We start from the raw sequence: 25,331 nt of genomic DNA, 5'->3' as shown, positions 1-25,331 counted from the left end.
AGAGCCTCTGACCAAATCCAACACAAATTTAAACTGCCTGCATGGTCCTTTGCCTTTTAATACAGGCGCCTCGTGCTCCTCACTAGACTCTAAGCCTAGAATAAGTCAGGGTGCCTTTTTCCTTCCTCCCCTTCTCACCCTGCCTTGGGCCCAGCAGAGCAGGACTTGCCAGGAATGTGCTGGAAATGCTTGTTGCTATTGATGAATTAGGCAGTCCCATCCATGCAATATGGAGCATCCATTGCAGAAAACTGGAGGGAGGTGGTGGTGGAAGCTAATTGGCCGTAGAACCACCCCTTCGAGACAATGCTCCTGGACTGTGGTGATCAGATACGCCTGCTGTACCCCGAAAAGGGTGGATGTCAACACAGATCCTATGGGTCTCTTGAGCGGCCAGCTCTCGGGGATGTTTGCATCCTGCTTCCCAAGGATCCTTCAGGGTTCTGAGGCCACCTGGTCCATTCCCCTGCCTGCATTGCAGAAGCCACGCTGGATGAGGAAAGGCTCATGCTGGAGAGCGGTCGGGGTTCCCCAAGCCCTGGCTATAGAATGCTCCCTTTGGAGCACGGTGGGGTCAGCGGACTCAAAGGTTAAAGAGCCACCAAACAGATGAGGCAAGGCCCACCCTGGAGCTGGGTGGTTGGTGGAGCAACATAACAGCACATGTAGGTAAGAAACGAGCCAGGGAGGACACAGTCCAGTTCCCAGGCATGGGGACCCAGGCTCTCCTCACCCTGAACTTCCCATCAGCGCCAGCTACTTCAGAGGATGTGGCCCAGCTCAGGCTGCAGGGCCCTGGGAGCCATGGCCCTCAGAATAACTCTTATTTATTTAGGTTCCTTCTTAAGGGAGCTTGGTCATGGTGATGGCAATAGTGATGCGGATGTTCATTAGAGCCCCATTTTTACCGTCTTTTTATAATGTGGTGATTCACTTCCTAAGACCTGAAAATACTTCTTCATTAACCTCACACATCATCCTGTATAAAATGGCAACACAAAGAGGCAGGCAGAAGCTGAGTGACTTACCCGAGGTCCCAGAGCAAGCTGGGCAAGGTACACGGAAACCAGCTTTTGAACCCGAGCCCATATATTTTCACCTCTGATTGTGGACTTTAGTGCCCTGGTTGACCAAGTCTTGGCCTATTTGATGGAGGTGTGGCAATTCTGGATCCCCTTGTTTTCAGAAATTGGTTTTTAGAACTTCTTACTTTTTAATCCATCCCCCAAACAGAAAAGAACGCCCAATAAAGACCCAGTTTAGTTTGAATCATCCACCATGATCTTCATTTGGCTTAAAATATAGAAGTTTTCAGAGCCTCCATTCAAAACTCTAAAAATATCCCTCTCTTTTGATCTAGGTGGCCTCTGTCCTGGTCTTTGGCCCTAGGCTCAGACGGCCTGAATGATCTCTCTCATGCAGTCTTTGCTAAAAAAGATCTGGTGTGAATAATTGAGGCCCCACTCCTGTTCCTGCTCGGCAGATTTCCAGTGCCAAGCTGATCATCATTTCAGCACCGGCAGAGATGTGCTATTTCTGTCCCCGACAGCCACTTCCTTCTTGGGAAAGTGACCTTGAGGGGCTGCAGGTGAGCGAGGAGAAAGGGCTGTGCCAGGACGGACTTCGTGCCTGTGTGGAAGCTGGATGGTCTCCCTCTGGGTCATTCCTTGGGAACTTCTCCCACGCTCCTCCCGATCCAAGGTAGACCCATGTCATTCAGATGCCTGGGCTTTCATCTTTCCCTCTCCTCCTCAGGGACCACTTTGTCTAGTGATAGACTCGCTGCCCTTCTCCTTTGGAGCTTCCCTCACCTGTCAGCTGATTCAAGATTTCACATGGAAGTGAGACATGGAGGGGACAAAATGAAATGGAACCAGAAAGGAACTGCTGAGAGGCATGGAGCACTTTTACACTGCCTTAACTACACCACGTGACTCTAAACAGGAGCCTGGGTTTTAAAATTCCTACTTGTGTTAGCCCAAGAAAGGTTGTACAGCCACCTTCTTGGTTTAAACAATCAAGTGCTCGATGTTTCAGGGGCTGTTGGGCCAGGATGTGAATTACTCAGGATCCCCAGCTTTATCTCTTGCTCTGTCCTTGGGCCAGTTCTGTCACTGGTTCTTTCAGAGGAGTAGACAAAGCAAAGAAAGCTTTCTAGGCCATGGAGTTTGCTGTTTGCTAGTGCCCTGGCAGAGGTGCCTGTCTCCACAGTCCTGCATTGGTGGCTGAGTGCATATGCATGTGTGTGTGTGCATATGCATGTGTGTGTGTGCATGCACACTTTTTTCTGACCTCAGTTTCAAGCTGTTGCCTCCCTGATGTGTCTGTTTAGTGACTTGGACCAGAGAGATCGCCAGTACTGTGTGGGATGGGAGTGAACGCAGACAAGTCTCTACAGAAGAGGGTAAACTGGAGCTGAGAAGAAGCAGGGAATCTTGCACCAGCCTGTCCAACAGCTGCTGTACCCCTCCCTGCCTCAAGCCCCAGAGGGATAAGGCTCACTTTGTTGACTCCCTGAAGTGCAGAAGGGTAGGGCAAGAGGTGCGCAGCAAGCCTTTAGGCAAGCACAAGGCCCTGACCTTCACTGACTCTCCACATCTCTCCTGCATGGCCCAGGCACAGGGCTTGGTTCCCTCTGGGCAGGCCGCCTAGACTAAGTGACAGCCAGGTTGAGATGCAGAGGCTGAAGACGTTCATTCTTCATGGATCAGCCTGGATGTCTGGACAGATCTCATGAATGGATGGTGTGAGAGGAAGTGTGGAATGGGAGGCTGTGATCGGTGGCTTGGAGAGCACAGCGTGGTCAGGTGCTAAAGCTTAGGTTTCCCTTCTGGCCTTTGAGATGGCCAAGGAGAAGAGCTCCTATGATTACACTATTCTCCAAACACTCCAATAATTCTGAGTGTCTCCCACTAATGCCTGGGTGACCCACACACTCACCCAGACACTGTCGTTCAGCCTGTAACCTTTGGATGGAGCACTGGACTCTGTGACCCTCGAGGTCCCTTCTAAACTGAATATGCTCTGACCCAGGTGTGCTGTTCTTTCCTTACTATAATGGGAGCAAGGAGGCACTGAGATACCTGAGGCTTCTAGGGTCCCCCCACCATACCCCCATATCTTGCCCTAGGGTTCTGGGCTAGGTGCTGCAAGGAGCCCTCCCTTGTTACCAACCAGATCTCTGAAAGCCACTGTTTCATGAAGACCTCTCCAGAGATGGAGGGCAGGGTGTGCCCTGCACACATCCTCCCCCTTGGCCTCTGGTCCCTCTGCCTCCCATCAGGCTTGTCCTCCCCAGGGAAGCAGACTCTTAGAGGTGATTCCAACAGATTGTAATGCACAGTCCAGCTCCAGGCATTACTTGCTCCACATCTCAGCCCAGTTTCGTCATCTGGAAAATGGGAGTGAATATGACCTCTTTGGATGCAGAAGAGTGAGGTGGGTGACAGCGTGGGCTTGGAGGCAGACCACATGCTGCTCACCAGCAGTGTGTATCATGCATTTTAAAACTCTGCATTTCTTCTGCCTCCACATCCCTACATGCGGGCTGTGCGCACCTGCTGGGGTAAGCAGATACACCAGGGCTGGCCCTGCTACAGGTTCCCCTTGCTACCCTCCCCTGACTGTGATCTAATGATATTCAAATGCACCAATGGAATCCCCTCCTGCCTTTTCTGATGGTGCCATCCTGACACTCACTCTCTGTTCCCTGCCTGCTTGGGGAGCCCTAGTTCTCCACCCGTGTGACCCCCCACCCCACTCCTGGTGGAGTGTGCAGTGAATCTGTCTAGGACAGGGTGTCTGATCTTTTGGCTTCCCTGGTCCACACATAAAACACGCTAATGATAGCTGATGAGCTAAGAAAAATAAAATCACAAAAAAGTCTCATGCTTTGAGAAAGTTTGCGGATTTGTATTGGGCCGCATTCAAAGCTGTCCTGGGCTGCAGGCGGCCCGTGGGCTACGGGTTGGACAGGCTCGGTCTAGGACCTATGAATCTGGTAAACTCTGTGGTCCTGTGCCTCTCCTGTGCCCCCTCTTGTGGCCACACCTGACTGACCATCACCTAAAAGAACACAGCTGCCAGGTGACTCTGGCAAACCGCTTCACCTGCCTCTGCTGTTTCTTCCCCGTCCATACACAGAGTAAGAGTTGCTGCTCTTCGGGGCAGGGCGAGGACTGAGTGAGTTGATGCGCATGAGTGTTGAGCACGGCACTTGCTTGGCACAGAGTTCAGATTACCGGGACTTTGCAGGTTGCTGTAGTGAGGATACAGGGAGGTGGCTCTAGTAAATAGTGGCCATTTGTGTTCTAATTGGGCTCAGGGAGGAATGCAGGGCCTGTTTCCCAGTGCTGCAGAGGAGCACTGGCCTTTAGTGGCTCTACAGAACCAGGACAGATGGCTCTGGGTCAGAAGGAAGGTGCTCGGTGGGGGCTTCTGCATTCCTTCTCGAGCTGTCCAGAGGTGAGTTCTGTCCTCTCCGAACTAGATGACCCAACGGAAGGAAGGAGGCAGGTGAGGGCAGGCGGCTCAGCAGCCTGCTCATGGGCAGACCTCCAGGCCTGAGGTCCAGAGGCCCAGCCTGAAGCCTGAGGCCAGGCTGAAGGCCCTACTTGCTAAGGGGTGCAGAGCCAGACAGGATACAAACAGGCTTGCTGACACTGCAGAGGAGAGGGGTTCTCTCTCTGGGCCCAACTGCACTGATCCCCGTAAACCTCATGGCTAGTCAGTGCCACCCACAGGGAATATCCCTAGATACCCTACATGCCTGGTTTTAGTCAGTCATGTCATGTGCCTTCATCCGGCTACGTTGGTCAGATCTGGGATGGGCTACGTGGCTCTCAAGGACCTCAGCTGACCGACCTGCATCGCCCTGCTGGAAATCCTCATGGTAGGCCCCATGTGGGGGTGGGTGGTGGCGTGGCTGGCTCTCAGCACACATGTCCCACCTGCTGGAAAATAGCTCAAAATCCAAACTCTGGGGGCCTTCAGTTTAGGAGACTTAGGAGATAAGCAACCAGTTTTAACACATGAGCCTAATTTAGATTCTAACTCAAATGTAAACACAATGACAGCTTATGGTTCAATTGGGAAGATGTGAAGCTGCCTGGGTATTTCATGATATTAAGGAATGACTGTTAATTGTTTTAAAATGTGATAATGGTAATGTTATCACGTTTTCTAGAAGAGGGTCCTGAAGTTTTAGAGGTACACACTGAAACACTAACAGATGACATGCTGTCTGGGACTGTTTCAGAACCACCCTGGGGTTAGGAAGCGGGCAGGATGCAGGTGAGAGAGTGGATGGAACCAAGATCGGCTATGAGATGGTAATTGTTGAACTTTGGGTGAAGGGAAGACAGAGCTTCATGAAAAACACTCATTATTTCTGTATATCTTTGAAAACTGCCATAATAAAACCTAGAAGGAGGAAGGGGAAGAGGAGGAGGAAGAGGAGGAAGGAGGGAGAGGAAGGGGAGGAGGGCAAGTAGGAGGAGAAAGAGAATGAGAAGGAAAAGGGATAAGGATGAGGGGAAGGGTAGAGAGGAGGGGAAGAAGGAGAGGAGCAGGAAGAAGAGGAGAAGAAATGGAGGAGGAGGCAGAAGGGGAGTGGGAGAAGGAGACAGAGATGGAGATGTGGAGAAGGAGCTGCCACTGCAGCTACTGAGACGGCCCTGCTTGCTTGGGTCCTAGGAACCTGGAGACCGTGGCAAACACCAGACCCAGGAGCCGCCACCCCCTCTCTGGCTCTCCCACAGCCTCAGCCCCTCCCACTCCAGGGCTGGGGCCCCTCTCGCTTGCTGGAAACCTGACTGGGTGGTGCAGGGCTCCCCCTCCCTGCCAAGCACGGGGTGGGCACTGACCGTGGAGAGGCAGCCCTTCTGCTCCCGGAGGATGGCACCGAAGCCCAGGAAGCCGGTCACCATGACAAGTGCGCCCGCAAAGATGAGGATGTAGGCGGAGGCGGCAAAGGTGCTGGAGGCCAGGACGCTGAGGTAGCCACTCTTCTCCACCAGGGTCCAGATGCCCACAGCCAGGACGGCTGCTCCCCCGACCTGCAGGAGACCACTGGGTTAGAGCAGGGGGTGGTGGGGGCCTCAGCAGCTGCCATTTATTCAATGCCCACAGGGCACCAGGCACTTCTTTTGCACCGGCTCATTCATTCCTCCAAAGGAGGCGAGAATGGTATGGTTACCCAATTTTATAGATGAGGAAATCGAGGCTGAGAGAGGTTAGGAGACTTGTCCAAGGTAAGCAGCCTATAGAGCCAGGTTTGGAATCCAGGTCCGACTGTGAATTCGGTGCTTTTTACTGTGGTGGCCTACTGCATATGAGGCCGGGGGAGAGGACTGCAGTTTCAGCGATGACCAACGTATCTGAGTCCCTCTGCCTCCCTGACTTTTCACCTCCCCAACTCCTGCCACCCTTGGTTCCTCTTCCCTCAAAGCACTCCTTCCCTCTGTCCACACTTCCCCTGTGGGGCTTGTTCCAGCACCGCCCCTTGTTTAATCCTTATGTTTGCCCATTTGGGAAGCACAGCTGGGCTTTTTATCCCTACTATACATAGGAAGAAACTGAGACCCATGGGGGAAAGGTAAATTGCCCGAGGTCCTGCCTCTAGTTGGGGGCAGGGGTAGGGGCAGAGGCAGGACGAGAACTCAGAGCCCAGGGCCTGCCCACTCAGTCACGCTGCCTCCATGATTGACGAGTCAGGGTGCTTGACAGGCTGGAGCCGCCTGGGACTGCAGGAGGAGAAACTTTTTTGCTAACTGTCTGATTCTCCTTTGGTCCGGAGAAGAAGGGAGGGATAGATAGGACCCTCCTGACTTGCAGATGGGGGGACGCCTCCTTAGAAACTGGAGTTGGGAAATAGGGCAGGGATGGCTCGGCTTGGCTGATTCTATTTGCAATGAAGCCAAGTTACGCTTTCTGTGACTGTTGGACCCAGCAGGGCATAATGTGTGTGTATGCACACATGCACAGCATCTTCAGCGTGCCAGGTGGGGAGTACGAGGGTGTCTGCCCAGGATTTGGGGACAGAACCCCTGGGACCTCTGACTATCTCTGCCATCTGCTCCTGGGAAGGTGGACTTCTGCCGGCTAGTCTCCCTGCCCCCATTTAAGGATGGGTCTCTTTCCTCTAATGGGTGAGGAATGCTTCCTCAAGGGGTCCTGGGTGTGGTCAAAGCTAGAGAAGTGCCCTGGGCCCTGTCCATGCCCCCTGAGCCTTGTTGCCGAGAGGAGCTCCCCATCTGCCCCAGGAAGACTCCACACAACCTACCCTGTCATTTCCCAGTTCTCCTTCTGGGCATTCACAGACATTTGTGGATCTAACAAACACATATTTACCATTTTCTCTTCTGAGCTTTGCAACAGTTCTGTGGGCATGCAGCAGGGTGGCAGGGCACATATTCTGCCTTGTGCAGATGAGGAAATTGAGGCTTGAAGAGAATAAGAATGTGCCCAAGACGACACCATTAGAGTTTCAGAACTGAGATTCAAACCCACGTCTCCTGAGAGAGCAAATCCACGATTCTACCCAGATCCCACAGACTGGGCTGGGCCTGCTCCTCTACTTCTCCGTTTGTAACAGATACTATTTCTTCAAAGTGCCATTTTATCTCCACTGGCACCTCCACCAGGTGAAAGAGCCAGGTGGAAGGACACCATCTGGGCTACAGCAAACAGAATGGGAGTGGCTATCACGCAGATTTCTTCAATTCCATGATGCACACATTTTTCTCTCACATTTTAACATCTCTACAATTGGGATGTATCTTATGACTGATGGTATTTTATAATTATACTTGGCAGTTTTTCTTAGTGGTACAAAAAAACAAATAGTGTATCTTACCACTGATATCTTAGCTTCAGTGAAATCCTAGAATAGGTTTTAAAATTCTCTGTGGGTATAGGTTATCTGTGGCTCACACAACCTCCATGACCAGTGAGGGATTTCCTGAATTTGGGTCAACAAGTGAGGGTTTGCAGCCAAATATCCTGCATGGAATTCTTTTTGCCCCCTTCAGCATGCCTGGAAGGCTTGGGTGAGGGTCCCAACTTTGCATAACTAGCGGTGTGACCTCAACATAGTCCCTTAACCTCTCTCTGGACCTCAGCTTCTTCATCTCCTAAATAAGGGATGTATTAGACCAGTGGTTCCCAACCTGTAACTACTAAGAACCCCTTTGATTACTTTTCCCCATGGATCCAATGTTTTGAGGGCCTCCACCCCTCTCCCAGGCTTATCTAGGTGGTTCCCAGCCTATAACTACTGGGAAGCCCTTTGATTGCTTTTCCCAGGATCTAATGTTTTGAGGGCCTCCACCCGTCCCAGTCCTTAGGCTTAGCTGTAAGGAATGAGAAGGTTTCATTCCTTCAGAAGACCTGCTTGGGACATGGTCATCTCTTTAGAAAACAAGCTTTTCTCTGGGCAGGAAAATGAACACTGCTCACTGTTGGATGGGTCACCAGAGGGGGTCACGGGAGGACAGAAGTCAGCAGCCTGGGTTCTAGTTCTGACTGTGCGCCTGACTAACCACACGCAGCCCCTCTAAGCCTCAGTTTCTTCATCTGTAAACTGGGGGCACTGGATGGGAACATCTCTGAGGTCCCTTCCACATGGTTAAACTGCCCCTCTTAGTACTGGAGGTCAAGCTTCTGCCAAAGAACCTCCGGCAAGATGGTTCTGAACCAGTGGCTCCTGGCTGTCACTCAAGCCATCTGGAAACTGCCTAAGTCAGCAGAGAGCAGCAGAAGAGGCAGGAAGAGGGACTGATGGGGTGGGGAAAGATCTGACACCACTGAACTATTCAACAACCATTGGCATACAGTTGATTCAACAGTATTTGGCTCTTTACAGAAACTGGTGTGGTATTCCGTGAGGGTAATAACCACATTTTCCTTTTCTTTTTTTTTTTTTTATTGCTCTGTCGCCCAGCCTGGAGTGCAGTGGTGCGATCTCGGCTCACTGCAACCTCCACTTCACAGGTTTTCAAGCAATTCTCCCACCTCAGCCTTCTGAGTAGCTGGGATTACAGGCATGCACCACCACACCTGGCTAATTTTTGTATTTTTAGTAGAAACAGGGTTTCACCAAGTCAGTCATGCTGGTCTCGAACTCCTGACCTCAGGTGATCCACCCACCTCGGCCTCCCAAAGTGTTGGGATTACAGGCGTGAGCCACCAGGCCTAGGCAATAACTACATTTTTCAAAGCCATAGCCTGTGGCTGACTAGCCGGCAAGCCCTGCGGAGGGTGAAGCCAGGCAATGAGGATGCAAGCCGGCCAGGAGGGGCGGAGCAGGCCACCCCTGCTGTGTAATTTTAGGAACTTTCCATTCATAGGAAAGAAACATGATGGGGTGAAGCATTAACCTGAGTGGCTGCACATGCCTAAGGGCTGAGAGAAATAAGGCAGCAGACCTGGAGGAAAGCAGGCAGAGAGTATAAAAGTGACTGTAGGCGTTTTTCTTTGTGTCTTGCTACCACAGGGCTTCCACAATGAGGGAAGGAAAGGGATGGGGCAGGAGCCAGGACCACTTGAATCCCAATACAGAAGGATCCTCTGGGCAGGGGAGTTCTCCACGCTCAGTGAGGAGGAGCCCATGGCTCAGGATGCGGGAAATGCACAGGGTGACGGGAAGTGCACAGGGTGATAGCAGACTTTGTGTTTACTGGCCACCTGCTACATGCCAAGCCCCACACTGGACTGAAAAGCCTTTGGGGTTGGACAGGAGCTCACCCATGGGAACCACACTCATCATCTGTGCTCCTCCTCCCTGCTCAGTCTCATCCATGGTGCCATCACCTACCAACCTCAGACACCGCAGGGTCACTATAGGCTCCTCCTCCTCTCAACGACAACCATGTGCCAATTCCCCTCTGCCCTCAAACCTGTCTCCATTTCCCCGCCACACTGCCCAACTTGGTTCCCCACCACAGTCGGCTGCCGGCTCCTGACTCCTGCTCCAGCCACAGGCTGATCCCCCAAGGCACCCCCGGCTGAGAAGTCCCCACCAGCTCCCACGCCCAGGGCACCCAGCCCAAAAACTCTTTCACATGGCCTCGGGGCTCTTACTGTCTGGCCTTAACCTGACTTTTTGGCATCATCTTCTGGTATTTTCTTTCCCCCACACCTGGGTTGTATTTTTTTTTTTTTTGAGGCGAAGTCTTCCTCAGTCACTCAGGCTGGAGACCAATGGTGAGATCTCGGCTCACTGCAACTTCTGCCTCCCAGGTTCAAGAGATTCTCCTGCCTCAGCCTCCTGAGTAGCTAGGATTACAGGGGCGTGCCACCACGCCTGGCTAATTTTTGTATTTTTTTTTCCTGGGTTTTAATCACTTTGAACTAAGTAGTTGCTTTTTCTTGAAAACAGTGTGGTTACCTAATAACTCAGGCACTATTAGCAGAGTGGGAAATAGGGTGAACTCTGGGACGTGGCGCGGTGTCTGAGTCCAAGCCCCTCTGTTTACTGGCTGTGTGGATTTGGATAAGCAAGACAGCCTCTGTGGGCCTCAGGGAGGCTCTTATTCCTGCCCACCTTTCACACATTGTTCTCTCTGCCCTTCCTTTTCCATTGAACTCCTACACACCCTCTAAGGCCCATTTTGAGATTTTGAGTGTGGCACCTGCTCTGACTGTCCTGGGCAGGTGAGTTCATCCCTCTCCTGCAAGCCTGTGGTGCTGCTCACTTCACAGCAGCCCTCGGCACTTGGGGCAGGGGGCCCCTCACTCCCCTCAGAACACAGCCCAGCACACGGCCTGGCACCGGGGAGCCGCCCCAGTGAGTGTGGGACTCAGTGGATGGGGCTCTGCAGAGGGCTGTGGAAATGGCACCTGCTCCCCTACCTGCCTCTGTCTGCTGAGCTCCTAGGGCAACAGCTAGTGTTTCTCTTTCCTGCTTTATGGCTGTTTTGATTTTTAAAGGGGCAGTCTACAAAGTCCCAGCAGTCCCAGTGAGGAATGGGTTTTTCTCTGGGTCATTAAGAAGAGGCTCCTGGAAAGGCTGGGGTTGCGCCCTAGGTATCTTAAGGACAGACTGATGCTTGGTTACTCTCATTCCTTCTTTCAACCAATACCCACTGTGCACCTGCTATGATGATGCCAGGCTCTTGGGCCATCATGGGGCCCATGCCTGACACTGCCACTGCCCCTGCCCCAGGATCACTTGTAGGACACTGGGTTGAAAGACCTGACTTAGTAATCACCAGGGTGCTATGAAGGAGAAGTGAATGGGTCTAATATGGGGAGCAAACACAGCGTGGGGGCTCAGGGAGAGGACTGGGAGACCAGGTCTGAACAAGACTCAACTTCTTTTAAAGAATGGTTTCCCATTCCCACATCAGAACAGTCAGCTGAACCCTGGGCTGCAGTCCTGATACAGCACAGCTGAGCCCTATGCCCACACGCAGGCAGGCACCCCAGTCCCACGCCCGAGCTGCCGAGCTCTCCAGGAGGGCACACAAAAGCATGCATCAGGTGCTGCTGCTCACCCTCCTCATGAACGACCTTCTCTGAGTGCCAGGCATGCATTTCTCTCCGGCTGTGCCCATGCTCCTGCTGCCTTGGTTTATGGAATCTTCAAGGATAGGCTTGTCATGCTAAGGGCTATTTTCCACTTTGAGGCATCCTTGTTTTTGGCTCTCTGCCTTTAACCTCAGAACACTACCTCCTCTGCTGTCTTCCCCACTCCCATCTACCCCTATAACAAGAGCAAAATCTCATGAGTCTTACTGAAGGGTGGAGCTGGGAGGGAACATATGATCATCTGTTCATCTTCCAAACCCAGCTCAGAGCCCCGAGGAAACCTTCCTTGGAGCTGTCCCTGCCCCATCTCCCAGCAAATCATTCTGTCCTCTGTACCAACTCCATGTCTTGCACATGTTTGTATAATTACACTCATAGTCTATTTATTTTATTGGATACCTTGTGTGCCTCCTCTTTTAGCCTCTTGATTAAATCTCGTTCATCTTAATATCCCTAGCAGAGGGCTACACATGGATGGAAGGAAGGAAGGAAAGAAGGAAGGGAGGGAGGGAGGGAGGAAGGGAGGACAGGAGGACAGAAGGAAGCAGGGGAGGAAGGGAGGGAGGGAGGAAGGGACAGATTGATTTCAACCCCTTTTATATTCTGGATGGAGAAACCAAGGCCTGGAGAGAAGTGAGTTTTCCACAGTCCCACAAGAAGGCCAAAGGAAGTGTGGAGAGCAGAAATTAAGAATCCTAATGCTCAGTTTAGTGCCCATTTAACCAACTGGGCTGCTGACCCACAACGAAGCTGCTTGGCCTGGGAAGCAAGTCACTGGTGTCTGGGCTACAGCAGGCCTAGAGTCCTGAGCTACAGCAGAGCAGCTAGAAGGGGTTACTGTAGGCTTCGTCCTGACTTGTCTCATCTGCCATGGCGCTGTGCAGACCAAGTGCACATCCCCCTCAACTGTGACTCTGTCTCCCAGCAGATCCTGACAGCACAGAGGGGCAGAAGACCATGGTGGGGGGGCGGTGGTCCCAGGCCATTCAGCATCTCAAGTAGGGGTGTAGCAGAAAAGCCATCACCTGCTCTTTCTTAGATGGCAAGCCTGGAAAGTGGGCAGTGGCCACATTCGGTGGGATGTCGATGTACCAAGAGAAGGGCTTTGAGCCTCGGCAGAAGGTGCTTCGCTCCCACGGCCTCCCTGACTCCCGAAGTGATGCTCTCAAGTCATCTCACTCCCCTGCTGGGGCTCAAGTCCTCCGTCTTCTCTGCTACCTGTCTTAGCCCCATGTATCCCTGGTCCCTGAGGAAATACCAAGGCCTCAGCTAATGCTCAAGGGCGGGACACAGCTTGTGGAGCAGAGGCAGCCTCTCCAGGCAAGGGAGCAGCTGCTTCCTCAGTGCTCCCCATAGCCTGGCAGAGCGCCTGAGAGGCTAGAAAAGTTTTGATTATTAACACAGCCAAGCGGCTGACTAAAATAAGAAGTTAGAGAACACCATTGCAGGGGCGATGGGAGCCGTAGGGAGCCATGGAAGAAAAGGGAGGGGAAAGAAACACATCTCCTGGGTGGCCACAGAGGAAACCCTGGACCACATTTTCTTTTACGGTTGCAAAGGAGGCAAGAAAGTGTCAGCATTTTTGGTTCCTTCCCTGCTCTGTAGGATCATCCAATCAACACCAGCTTAACTGAAATTCTAGGTGGTGGAGGCCGGGGCGGGAGGCGGGAGTGAGGGACAGGGTGGTGGGGAAGGATTGCCATCTGAAGTCTGACCTCGTTCAGGTGGAGGTGAAGATGACTCTGAATTTTTCAAACTTTGGAATGTGACCCATTAGGGTTGTGATTAAGTTTAGTGGGTTGTAAGCTGCACTAAAAACAAAAAGAAGGAAATAATCAAAATAGAAAAAAAATCTGAGCGCATCACGCAACATAAGGGTAAACTTACTTTGGTGAACAATGTTTCACATAACTATTTCTTATGCTTCCACGTATATCTTACATGGGACATGATCCCAAAAGTCTTAAAGCCAGCGCTATTGGAGACTGAGGTTGAACCTTGGTCTCCTGTTTACAATGAAGAGCTCTACCATCCACCATCCATACGTCCCAGATGCCTTTTTAGGTTAAGGACTCAATCTTGACAATTTCACCTTTTAAATCCCTTCACTCTCTGCAAATACTTAGATCCCCATTGACACTCCCACAGTGCAAGTCACCACCATCTCCTGCCCTGATCAAAGCAAAGTCTAGAGGGAATGTCAACAGTGGCTGTTCCTGGGGTGGCCAGTGGTTTGGGTTGGACTGGGTCCCCCAAAAGATATGTTGAAATCCTTACCCTTGGTACCTGAGAATGTGGCCTTATCTGGAAATATGATATTCACAGATGTAATCAAGTTAAGATGAGGTCATTAGGGTGGGTCCTAATCCAACATGACTGGTGTCCTTGTAAGAAGAAAATGTCACGTGAAGACAGAGACACACAGGGACAACAGTGTGTGATGACAGAGGCTTTGGAGACTGTAGCGATGCAGCCACAAGCCAAGGAGTGCCAAGAATCACCAGCCACAACCAGAAGCTGGGACGAGGCAAGGAAAGATTCTACCCAAGTCTCATAGGGAGCTTGGCCCTGTGACACCTTGATTTCTGACTTTTAGCCTCCGGAACTGTGAGGGAATAAATTTTTGTTGTTTAAAGCCATCCAGTGTATGGCACTTTGAAATGAACATAGTGAGATAAAAACAATCTTCATTTTATGATACTTTTTAATATTTTAGAGATTATCTGTAGTGGATACATAAGACTTTTATAATCAGGAAATAAAGTTATTCTTAAAAAGAAATGCTTACTTAGCAAGAATCCTTATCGCCCTATTGGATTTGTCCCTCAGAATGGAAACCATCTCTACCACACAGTTTCCTATCCATATCAACACAGCTTTATTACTGCACCATCTTCATCGTCACGACTTCAGTATTGCAGGAAACTCTCGTCCAGGAAGGTAAAAGTGACAAATTATTTTATTATTCCTTTCAGGAACTTTACAAACATTTAAACAAATAGCAGACTGCACAACTTTTTAATAGATAGCATCTAATGACTGGTCTATTCTCCAAGGCTCTTCAGAACTCTTGCCTTGCCATGTCTACCCACCCTAAACTCTCACGTCATGGTCTTTTCCAATCTTAAGCAAGCCCCTGTAGGAAAGACCCAGAAAACTCAGACATGTCCCCCACCTTTGCACTTGCCTTTCTGAGATGCTTCTAAGACTCTGTCAAGTGTCTTCTCCCTTACCATGGTAGCAGGAAGCCCAGCTATGCCTTATCATGGGTTGATTGGCTGGTATTTTTAGGCATTTGACATCTAATATATTCAAAATACTACATTCATTGAAGGCAACCCCAACAGGCTAGAATTTATCATTGAATTGTAGCTGGGGAAACAGATTCCTGGAAGTTAAGTAGCCTGCCCAAGGCTCCACCATTAGTAGTCAGCAGAGCATGGGTCCAGCTGCCTGCAAAGCCTGCACTCTTGTCACCCTTCTACCTTCTCAAATTTAGTGAGACTGTCGTAACAAATATATACATTCCAGTGTCTATTTTCGGGAACTGATGGTATTCTGCTCCCAATTACCCAGATGATTGCTTCAAGTGGACAGACTACACCCCTCTGGAAGACCTCACCCAGAGAGGCTCCTGAGGGGAGTCGCCATAGAGATCATTTTCATCACAGGCAGCAGTAGTCGGAGCCTCCAGGACTTCTGTTTCTCTGCCCTGGGCCTGGAGAATGTTAACCATGAAAGGCGAATGGACTTCAGTGGAAAACAAGTTATTATTTCAGGCAGTCACATTTTCCAAAAGGCACTGGTGCAACAAGTTAGTGGGGAAGAAAGAACTGGACCCTTCATACAGTAGGGCTGGAACACAAAGCTTATTTTTATGTTTGTGCCTCTATTCAGATACCAGGTGGTACGAACTCCATGCCAACCTGCAGACCCAATTCTTCTCTTCCTTCTCAGTAGCAAATGTACATATTCGCTTTAAAGTGGGAAGAGTTCATCCATGGTTGATCGTTGATCTTTGATTTGGAAGATATCAACCTCAAAGTGGTGACACAAAAAAAAGGTGGCTTGACTCATTCAGTGTTCTGGGAAGAGGATGTGTGTGCAAAATTCACTCACCCAGAAGAAGAAGTTGAAGACAAAGAGTAGGTACTTCAAGTAGACGATCAGCCAGTCGTCCTGCTCAGTCTTATAGTGGGCCATGGCTGCTGGGCCTGCAGAGAAGACACATATGCTGGGCCAGGGAATCACCAAGAACCACCTTGTCCTTCCCAGTGCCAGAGGATCTTGGCAAGGTTCCCTTCGAAGAGCTCATTAACCTATCTGCCGGGGGACTTTGAGGCTATGCATGGGTAGCATGGAGCAAAGATCTGGGAATTGCTAAGGACATCAAATAGAGGTGAGGTGGGGCAGAATCTTCCAGAACTTTAGATGTCAGTTTTGTCCTCCTGACAAAGTTCTAACCTACAATTCTCCCACAGACTTTGCGCTGGTCTTACTGTATTCTTAATCTCTTGTCCTGTCTCATCAGGGTTGCAGGACACAAGTTTACCTGTCTTACACACACACACACACACACACACACACACACACACACACACACACACACACACACATATTCAGCATCACTACTTTGCATAGGAAACTTGCACTCTGCATCATTTGAAAAGGACTCTGAATCCACAGGTGCGGCATGAACCCCAGAGCAGAGCACCTGTGCTGGAAAGGGCCCCAGTGATCACCCAGTCCACCCAACCTGGCTGCTGCAGCTTGACTTTCCAGATGAGGAAGCAGGCCCAGACAGGCCTGGTGGTTTGGCAGGAAGAAGTACAAGAGCCCCTGGAGTCTGACTCCCTGGGTTCACACCCTGATCTGTCACAAGATGTGTGATACTTTGGGCAAGTTATGTGACCTCCCATCCCTCAGCATTCTCATCTGTAAGTGGGGATAATGACACATATATCATAGGGTTGTTTTGAGGATTAAATGAAATAATCTATGTGAAGTGTTTAACATAGTCCTTGGCATGTAGTAAGTGTTCAATCAATGTTACCCATTATTACATGTCATAGAACTGGGGTGACGGCCTAAGACTCCAGTCCTAAAACTCCCGTCTTTACCCCAGCACCATGCTCTCTCTTGTCCTGACACCCACTGATGGACTCTCTGGGAAGTATGACATCGACGGTGGTGATAAAGGCAGAGAGGGCCTACTGTGCCTGGTAATCTTGTTTGCTTCTCTGTCTGAACCTCAGAAAGTCTGAAGCCTTTGTAGTTTCCCCTTCTTGAGCTACATTTGCCCCGGGAACGTGCACACCCACACTCACAGAGTAGTTGGTCTTTAAGAAATTACCCCCATTTTGGGAACCTCTTTTATTTCAGAACCATAAGCAATGAGGCACAGCTTATGCTTATTCAGGCAGACGATCAGCCAGTCATCCTGTTCAGTCTTATAATGGACCATGGCTGCTGGGCCTGCAGAGAAGACATATGGGCTGGGCCAGGGGGATTTAGCATTTCCATCTCTTCCTCCATTATTTCCAACCCCCAGTTGGGCCCTCCTTTCATCCTGTTCTTGCCTCCTGGACTGGTGCTTGGCCACGCCCCAGTTATTTCCTCTGAGCCACTGTTCTGCCTCTTATTTCAAGCTCATGGGCTCACTGAGACAGGAAGAGAGGAAGAGAGAAAAGACAATGTGGCTGACTTATTTGTGATTTCTATTTGCAGACTTTGAAGAAGGCAATTTAAGACTGCTAGTCTTCTCGTTAAAAAAAGACAAAACTCATTTTTCTCCAATTTAGTTTTCGAGGTAGGGTGGTAGAATAAATACAGAAGGAGAAAAAAAAGAAAGCCTATAAGATATGGCCGTGGATGGTGTCGGCCAGGGGATGTAACGGGAGCGATTTCACGGTCATGCAGTCAGTCCTGACAAGAGAGCAGGTGCAGCGTCTCCTGGGCCACCGCAGGCCCTTAGCGAGTGGCATAGTTTGTGGGGCCTGGCCACTCCTGTCTGCAGTCTCTCCCCCTGCGCACACCCCTCCCCTCCCAGGCAGGGCCACTGGACTTCTGCCCCAGAACCTTCTCTCTACTTGCGGCAAAGGGGCCTGATTCACTTACTCAAACCACAGAGTCAGGACCCTGCCCTCTAAAGGAAAATTGTATCTTTTAAAAAGAACTTCAGGCAGAAGACAAGGCTTAAGGAAAAGAAACCATTCTAATGGTAAAATTTCGGTCATTAGTGGTAGGGAAGATAGAACCACAAAATGTCAGGGTCAGGGGAAACCTTTGGGCTCACTTAATTCAATCTTCTGCAGAAAGAATGAGGAACTTTACATATTTAAGATGTGTATTTAAAAATGACTTTTCTAAGGTCACATGGCTAATCTGTAGTTGAGTTTCCTATTCTCCACCATTCAGTGCTCCTTTCCCCAACACCACATGTGGGGCACTGTGCTGGGGGTGGCAGAGGCCCCAAAGAAGTGTCAGTACCAGCCTGCAGCCAGATGACTGGATCTGAAAGCTAGCTTTGTCATTTTACTGGCTGTGTGACCTTGGGCAAGTTATTTAACCTCTCTATGTAGCTAATATTTATGGAACACTTACTATGTGCCAGGCACAGAACTAAGTGCTTTACACTCATGATTTCAGTCCATCTTCCCAATACCCCTATGAAATAGGGTTATTCCCATTTCATAATATAATCAGGTTTAGACAGGTTAAATAATTAAACTAAAGTCACATAACAAGTAAATGACAAAGTCAGAGCTGAATAAAGAATCTCTGCTTCTGGGCTCAAGCTTTTACCCACTGTGCAGTACTCACAGGACGAGATCTACCAGGGCAAAGGAGGAAGGGGAGGGACCAGAGACTGCTGGTCCCCCTAGTATTTGTTAGAATAGAACCTCTCAATTTTAGTTAGATACTTAGTCACCTGGAACAGACAACATTTCCCAGACTCCCGTCCTGCTAGAAGGAGGATTCACTGCTGGCCGGTAAATGGTATATAAGAAGTGGTATAGGCAACTTCTTACAAGGATCATTTTTTGACATATGTTTCACAGGCATTTGAAAAGAATGAGAATCCTGTCATTATAGGGTACAAATTCTGTATGTGTCAGTTAGATCAAATTTGTTAATTGTACTTTTCACATCTTCTATATCCTTACTGATACGTTCTATTGGCTATTGAAAAAGGTATATTCCAGACTCCCACTATGATTGTGAATTTATCTATCCCTTGCTTAATACTGTTAATTTTTGCTTCATATATTTTGTAGATATTTTATAGAGTGCAAAGAAATTTGGAGTTGTGATATCCTTCTGGTGGATCAAACTCTTCATCATTAATAAATGTCATTCTTTATCGCTAATAATCAGAGGTATCCTTAATGTGTGTGTGGGGGGGATGTCTCTCTTCACCCTTTCTTTCTGTTGGTTGGAATGCTGATGTTATGGCTGGAGCTCAAGCAGCCATCCTGGGCCATGAGCTGGAAACCATGGGTTCAAGGAGTCTGGGCACAGATGAGTTTAGAGCTGCCATACCATCCCTGAGCTGCTTACCTCCAGACTGAGTTTACATGAGACAAAGACAAACTTGTAGCTTCTTTCGGCTACATGTTTGAATATGCTATTGCTCGCAGCTAATATCACCCTGACACAGCAGAGGAAGCAGTGGGTACTAAGGTGTATAGGAGCATCCCATGCTGGGGCATGGCAGGTCTTACACAGCAAGACCAGAGATAATGCCGTGCAGTGGTTGCCAAGCAATTCTGACTGTACAACTGCCTCCACTAATTTATTGATAAATATTATTCATGTACTATTATCAATCTATATGCAGATATTCAAAGTTTAATTCTGCACTGTTTAAAGGTAAAAATAATTAGGGATACAGATTCTAGTAAGTCCTCCCTGCACCCCAGTGTACTGTCTGTCTCCACTTTGGAGGCCACTGGTACAGAGTATGAGTGGAGGGAGTGAGAGCTGAAGGATATGTAGGGGGTCAAAAGTGACCTTACGTGCCAAGCTCTGAGACTTGGATTTGCATCCTGAAGATAAGGCTGACCCCAGGATGGTGGCGCTTAAGTCCAAGAAAGAGAAGGGGGTGGGGGATGGAGAGCAGGGCACAGACTCCTCAAGAGCACAGAGAGGAGGTTCCATCAGGCAGGCAGTGTGTGTAAGAGGCAGGGGAGGAAAGATTCTGAGGAGGAGCCCTGCTGTCTAAAAAGAGAGCCAGTGGAGGAAGAAGAAACCAGGCAGCAAAATGGTATGCGAGGGAGAGGATAGAAGGAGAACCAGGGGAGTGCAGGGTCCTGGAAGCCAGGGAAGACAGGGTGGTCCACAGTGCCACATGCTGCCAAGAGGTCTCAGTCAAATGAGGACTAGCAAGGGCTCACCTTCATCCATGGAGGACAGGTGGGGGGTTAGGGCTGCACCATGAGGTGGGAGGAAATGAGACCGGGAGGTGGATATTTTCAAATGACAAGGCCAGGAGGGAAGCAGCTAGGCGGCCTGGGAAAGGAAGCTGATATGGTTTGGCTATGTCCCCACCCAAATCTCAACTTGCACTGTATCTCCTAGAATTCCCATGTGTTGTGGGAGGGACCCAGGGGGAGGTAATTGAATCATGGAGGCCAGTCTTTCGCGTACTATTCTCACGATAGTGAATCAGTCTCACAAGATCTGATGGGTTTATCAGGAGTTTCCACTGTTGCATCTTTCTCGTTTTCTTTTGCTGCCACCATGTAAGAAGTGCTTTTTGCCTCCCACCATGATTTTGAGGCCTCCCCAGTCATGTGGATCTGTAAGTCCAATTAAATCTCTTTTTCCTCCCAGTCTTGGATACATCTTTATCAGCAGTGTGAAAATGGACTAATATTAGTAAATTGGTACCAGTGAGTGGGGTATTGCTGAAAAGATACCAGAAAATGTGAAAGCAACTTTGGAACTGGGTAACAGGCAGAGGTTGGAATATTTTGAAAGGCTCAGAAGACAGGAAAATGTGAGAAAGTTTGGAACTTCCTAGACACTTGTTGAATGGCTTTGACAAAAATGCTGATGGTGATATGAACAATAAGGTCCAGGCTGAGGTGGTCTCAGATGGAGATAAGGAACTTGCTGGGAACTGCAGCAAAGGTGACTCTTGTTATGTTTTACCAAAGAGACTGCCGGCATTTTGTTCTTGCCCTAGAGATCTGTGAAACTTTGAACTCGAGGGTATCTGGCGGAAGAAAGTTCTAAGCAGCAAAGCATTCAAGAGGTGACTTGGGTGCTATTAAAGGCATTCAGTTTTATAAGGGAAGAAGAGCATAAGACTTTGGAAAATTTGTAGCCTGACAATGCAGTAGAAAATTTCATTTTCTGAGGAGAAATCCAAGCCAGCTGCAGAAATTTGCATAAGTAATGAGGAGCCAAATGTTAATCCCCAAGACAATGGGGAAAATATCTCCAGGGCATGTCAGAGGTCTTCATGGCAGCCCTGCCCATCACAGGCCCAGAAGTCTAGAAGGAAAACAGTGGTTTTGTGGGACGGGTCCAGGGTCCCTCTGCTATGTGCAGTCTAGGGACTTGGTGTCCTATATCCCAGCTGCTCCAGCTGTAACTGAAAGGGGCCAACGTAAAGCTCAGGCTGTGGCTTCAGAGGGTGGAAGCCCCAAGCCTTGGCAGCTTCCACATGGTGATGAGCCTGTGGGTGCACAGAAGTCAAGAATTGAGGTTTGGGAACCTCTGCCTAGATTTCACAGGATATATAGAAACACCTGGATGCCCAGGCAAAAGTTTGCTGCAGGGGCAGGGCCCTCATGGAGAACCTCTGCTAGGGCAGTGTGGAAGGGAAATGTGGGGTTAGAGCCCCCACATAGAGTGCCTACTGGGGAGCTGCCTAGTGGAGCTGTAAGAAGAGGGCCACTGTCCTCCAGACCCCAGAATGGTAGATCCACCGACAGCTTGTGCCTGGACCATGTGCCTGGAAAAGCTGCAGACACTCAATGCCAGACTGTGAAAGCAGCTGCACCCTGCAAAGCCACAGGACTGGTGCTGCCCAAGACCATGGGAACCACCTCTTACATCAACGTGACCTGGATGTGAGACCTGGAGTCAAAGGGGATGATTTTGGAGCTTTAAAATTTGACTGCCCTGCTGGATTTTGAACTTGCATGGGCCCTGTAACCCCTTTGTTTTGGCCAATTTCTCCCATTTGGAATGGCTGTATTTACCCAATACCTGTACAACCATTGTACCTAGGAAGTAACTAGCTCACTTTTGATTTTATAGGCTCATAGGTGAAAGGGACTTGCCTTGTCTCAGATGAGACTTTGGACCGTGGACCTTTGGGTTAATGCTGAAGTAAGACTTTGAGGGACTGTTGGGACAGCATGATTGGTTTTGAAATGTGAGGACATGAGATTTGGAGGGGCTGGGGCAGAATGATAAGGTTTGGCTGTGTCCCTATCCAAATCTCAACTGAATGGTATCTCCCAGAATTCCCATGTATTGTGGGAATGACCCCGGGGGAGGCAACTGAATCATGGGGACCAACCTTTCGTGTACCATTCTTGTGATAGTAAGTCTCACGAGATCTGATGGGCTTATCAGGGATTTCTGCTTTTGCTTCTCTCTCATTGTCTCTTGCCACCACCATGTAGGAAGTGCCTTTTGCCTCCTGCCATGATTCTGAGGCCTCCCCAGTCATGTGGAACTGTAAGTCCAATTAAATCTCTTTTTCTTCCCAGTCTCAGGTAAGTCTTTATCAGCAGTATGAAAACGGACTAATACAGAAGCGCTTTTGTGTTGTCAGGAAGGGAGGCTGGAGCATGCCTAGAGCACTGGGAAAGGCTCCAAAGCCCACTTAGCTCTGCTACCTCTAGGGAAAGGGGACAGGGCTGAAGGAGGGAGAGAGGAGGAGCTACTATTGCTAGCAACCACTTCCAGCCCTCCTCCTGGCTGCCCAATGAACTCCCCTGTCTAGGACCTTGTTGTACCCCACAATTTTTCTTTGCCTAGAGAGTGATACACGAGGTGGGCATGGTAATGGCTGCAGTAGCCCCTGGAGAGAAGCAAACATATGCCACTTGAGGTGGGTTCATCTGCCCCCACCAGTGAACGGAAGGACCTGGACTTTGGATAATCCCCTGAAATTGTTTTCGCTGAGCTTTGAGGAGTGTCTTCTGATTTCTGGGAAGCAGACTGGCCTTCCTAAGTGGGTTATTTCTGTTCACAGGAATTGGGCTTCTTGAACCAATGGGAGGAGGTGTCCCTAAGGGGCAAGAGCCAGAGAGCGGGGGGCAGGCAAGGCAGAGACTCCCACCCAGGGGTGGTAATCAACACTGGACACAGAATCACGGACAGGCCCAGGAGGACAAAGGAGAGGGACCATACCCCCAGACCCCCCACCTCTGTGAAGCTGGTCTTTTCTTTGGCCTCTGAAAGGCCCTGCTGCATCCCTGCTCCAGGTCATTCACGCTGTGATCTGAATCAGAAACACTTGCTCCTCTCTGCCTGTCCAAATGCTCAGGGCTCAGAGGGATCCCATCCTCTCTGAAGGTGGCTGTCCCCACCTTCCCAGATCCCCAGAGTGGCACCCAGTGCCCGTGGACCACAGCAAGTGGTTTGGGTCCTTTTCAGTACCATATTTACTTAGCAGGCTGATGGAGTTTGTGGGGTAACTCTCCGAGCCTGTTGGCTTGAGCTGGGGCAGCTGAACCTCACAGTGCAGTCAGGACCCTTTCTCTGGGTCTGCCCTTCTTTGCTGCCTGTGCTTCGTGAGGTATGTTACTGTCTTCTCAGGGTGTTTGTTTTCCCAGCTATCAGCAGAGTGGTTCTCCTGAGCAAGTCTCAGAACTATCTAGAGGGCTTGTTAAAACACAAATTGCTGGGTCCACCCCCAAAGTTTCTGATTCATTAGGTTTAGGGTGAGACCCTGGAGAATTTGCTCTCAGAAGGGCGACTAATGATCCCCATTTGCCCAGGACAGAGGGATTTCTTGGAATATGGTAATGCTGTTCAGTGTTAAACCTGGGTAATACCGGAAAACCAGGATGGCTGGCCACTGCTCCCAGATGCTGCTGGTCTCGGGACCACACTTTGATTCAATGTTCTTCAAGGCCCTTTCCAGTTCTGAAAGTTCACGACCTTGCAGTGTAAGTATCCTTCACATCTGAAACAAACTGAGTGGGGCGGAGCACAAGGGTGGCCGTGTTCTCTCATGCTAACTCACATTTAGGACACAGTTCCTGTTGAAATGTCAAGGATTTCCCAGATGTCCTGGTAACGGGCCTCAGTGGGCCTTCTTCCAGGCTGAGGTTCTGACTGCAGAACAAAGCTGGGATTCAGGGGGAGCCAGCAGGCCCTGGGGGCCGTTAATGTCATAGGCAGGACCCAGGCCATAGGACATCTCAGAAAAGCAACCGCAGATGCCTTGATGGTGAGGTGATGGATTTTGGCGACTTTCTTCAGGGCCGGATGTGTAATGTCATGGGCTGTGAGACTTGGGGATCATTGTGTCTCCGGCTGGATCCCCCCTTCCCTAAGTGAATGAGGGTCAAAGCACAGAGAAGACAAGGGACAAGTAGAAAGGGCCCAGCTGGCTGGCCAGATGTGCTGGGAGTCCCAGTGAACAGGGCAAGGCTCCGGCCAGGGCCAGTGACCAGAAGCAGAGGGACCACAACTACTGGCTGAGCGGGAGAGCTGAGTCCTTTAATGGTGATGGTTGGCAGGGAGTTGAGGAGTGCTTGGGAGCTGATTTTTATAAATCAGACATAAATACAAGGCATTTTCAGGCCCTGGGCCAGCTACATCCTTTACACACTCAAAGATGTGTGGAGTCACCAGCAGGTGCCAGGCCTGGTACTTAGAATCACTGGACTTAACTCCTTCAGGAGCTGACAGAGCCATGCAGGGTGGGCCACAGGCATATAAACAACTTCCAGACACGGGAGCACTTTTGAGATGCTGGCCTGTGTTGATAATGGGAACACAGAGGGAGGGGTGTTCATTCTGCCAGACAGGGATGGTGGGGGCAGGGGGATGGCAAAAGGAAGGGGCATTTAATCTGGTCCTTGAGGACAGGCAGGGTTTCTGAGGGCAGAAAAGGAGCAGGGGCTGCCCAGGCGGAGGGGACAGTGTGAGCAAAGGCCTCGGGGAACGGCCGGGCAGCATGGGCCAGTGCAACAGGAAGCACTGGGAAGTCGGGTTCGGGTTAGGGCCTGGAACAGTCTGGCTGGCCTCACTTAGTTGTGACTTGCCTCCCTTTCTCCACATCCTCTACTCCTGGGATCTCATCAGCTTTTTAGCAAAAGCTCCCATTAGCAAAAGCTCAGGTTGGGGGACTCTGACTCTCTATTCCCTAAGCGGGGAGCATCCCATATCCAGGGGAGGGCTTCTGGGGAACTTGGTGCTTCTAAAATAAAAACAAAGCTGGCATATTTCACTTTAAATAAAGTCTTCCAGGTTCAACCATATTGTCACAAGCAACAGGATTTTCTTCTTTTAAAAGACCAAACAGTCTTCCATTGTGTATATACACACATTCCGTTCATCCATTCATCTGTTGATGGACACTTAGGTGGATTCCATATCTTGGCTATTGTGAACAGTGCTGACGTGGACATGGGAGTGCAGATATCTCTTTCACATACTGACTTCACTTCCTTTGGATGTAGACACAGAAGTGGCTTATGTTAAGCGAAATAAGCCAGGCACAGAAGGACAAACAACATATGATCTTACATGTGAAATCTAAAATCATTGATCCCATAGAAACAGAATGGTTGTTCCCAGGGGCTGGGGTGGTTGTGAGGGGGATT

The 25,331-nt window shown here is 49.8% G+C and overlaps 1 protein-coding gene across 8 annotated transcripts in view; it reads right to left on the bottom strand.

Moving 5' to 3' along the window:
- The window catches only part of TSPAN11 (tetraspanin 11), a 70,412-nt gene that overhangs the window by 26,852 nt on the left and 18,229 nt on the right, over positions 1–25,331 (bottom strand). For 6 of the 8 annotated variants that reach the window (XR_012420113.1, XR_010579346.2, XM_065523980.2 and 3 more), the window contains exons 2-3: positions 15,649–15,743; positions 5,865–6,056 (exon numbers count right to left, since the gene is read on the bottom strand). Coding sequence is in view for 6 of the 8 variants with exons in the window: in XM_065523980.2 (XP_065380052.1) it covers positions 5,865–6,056; positions 15,649–15,732 (276 nt within the window). In the remaining 2 variants the exon portion in view is untranslated. The remainder of the gene's footprint in view (positions 1–5,864; positions 6,057–15,648; positions 15,744–25,331) is intronic. The other 2 variants (XM_074006548.1, XM_074006549.1) reach the window with 1 other exon arrangement.

Source organism: Macaca fascicularis, chromosome 11 (assembly GCF_037993035.2).
Source record: "Macaca fascicularis isolate 582-1 chromosome 11, T2T-MFA8v1.1".
NCBI classification, from domain to species: Eukaryota; Metazoa; Chordata; class Mammalia; order Primates; family Cercopithecidae; genus Macaca; species Macaca fascicularis.
Note: the sequence above shows the minus strand (reverse complement) of the source record. Positions and strands in the feature narration are given on the sequence as shown.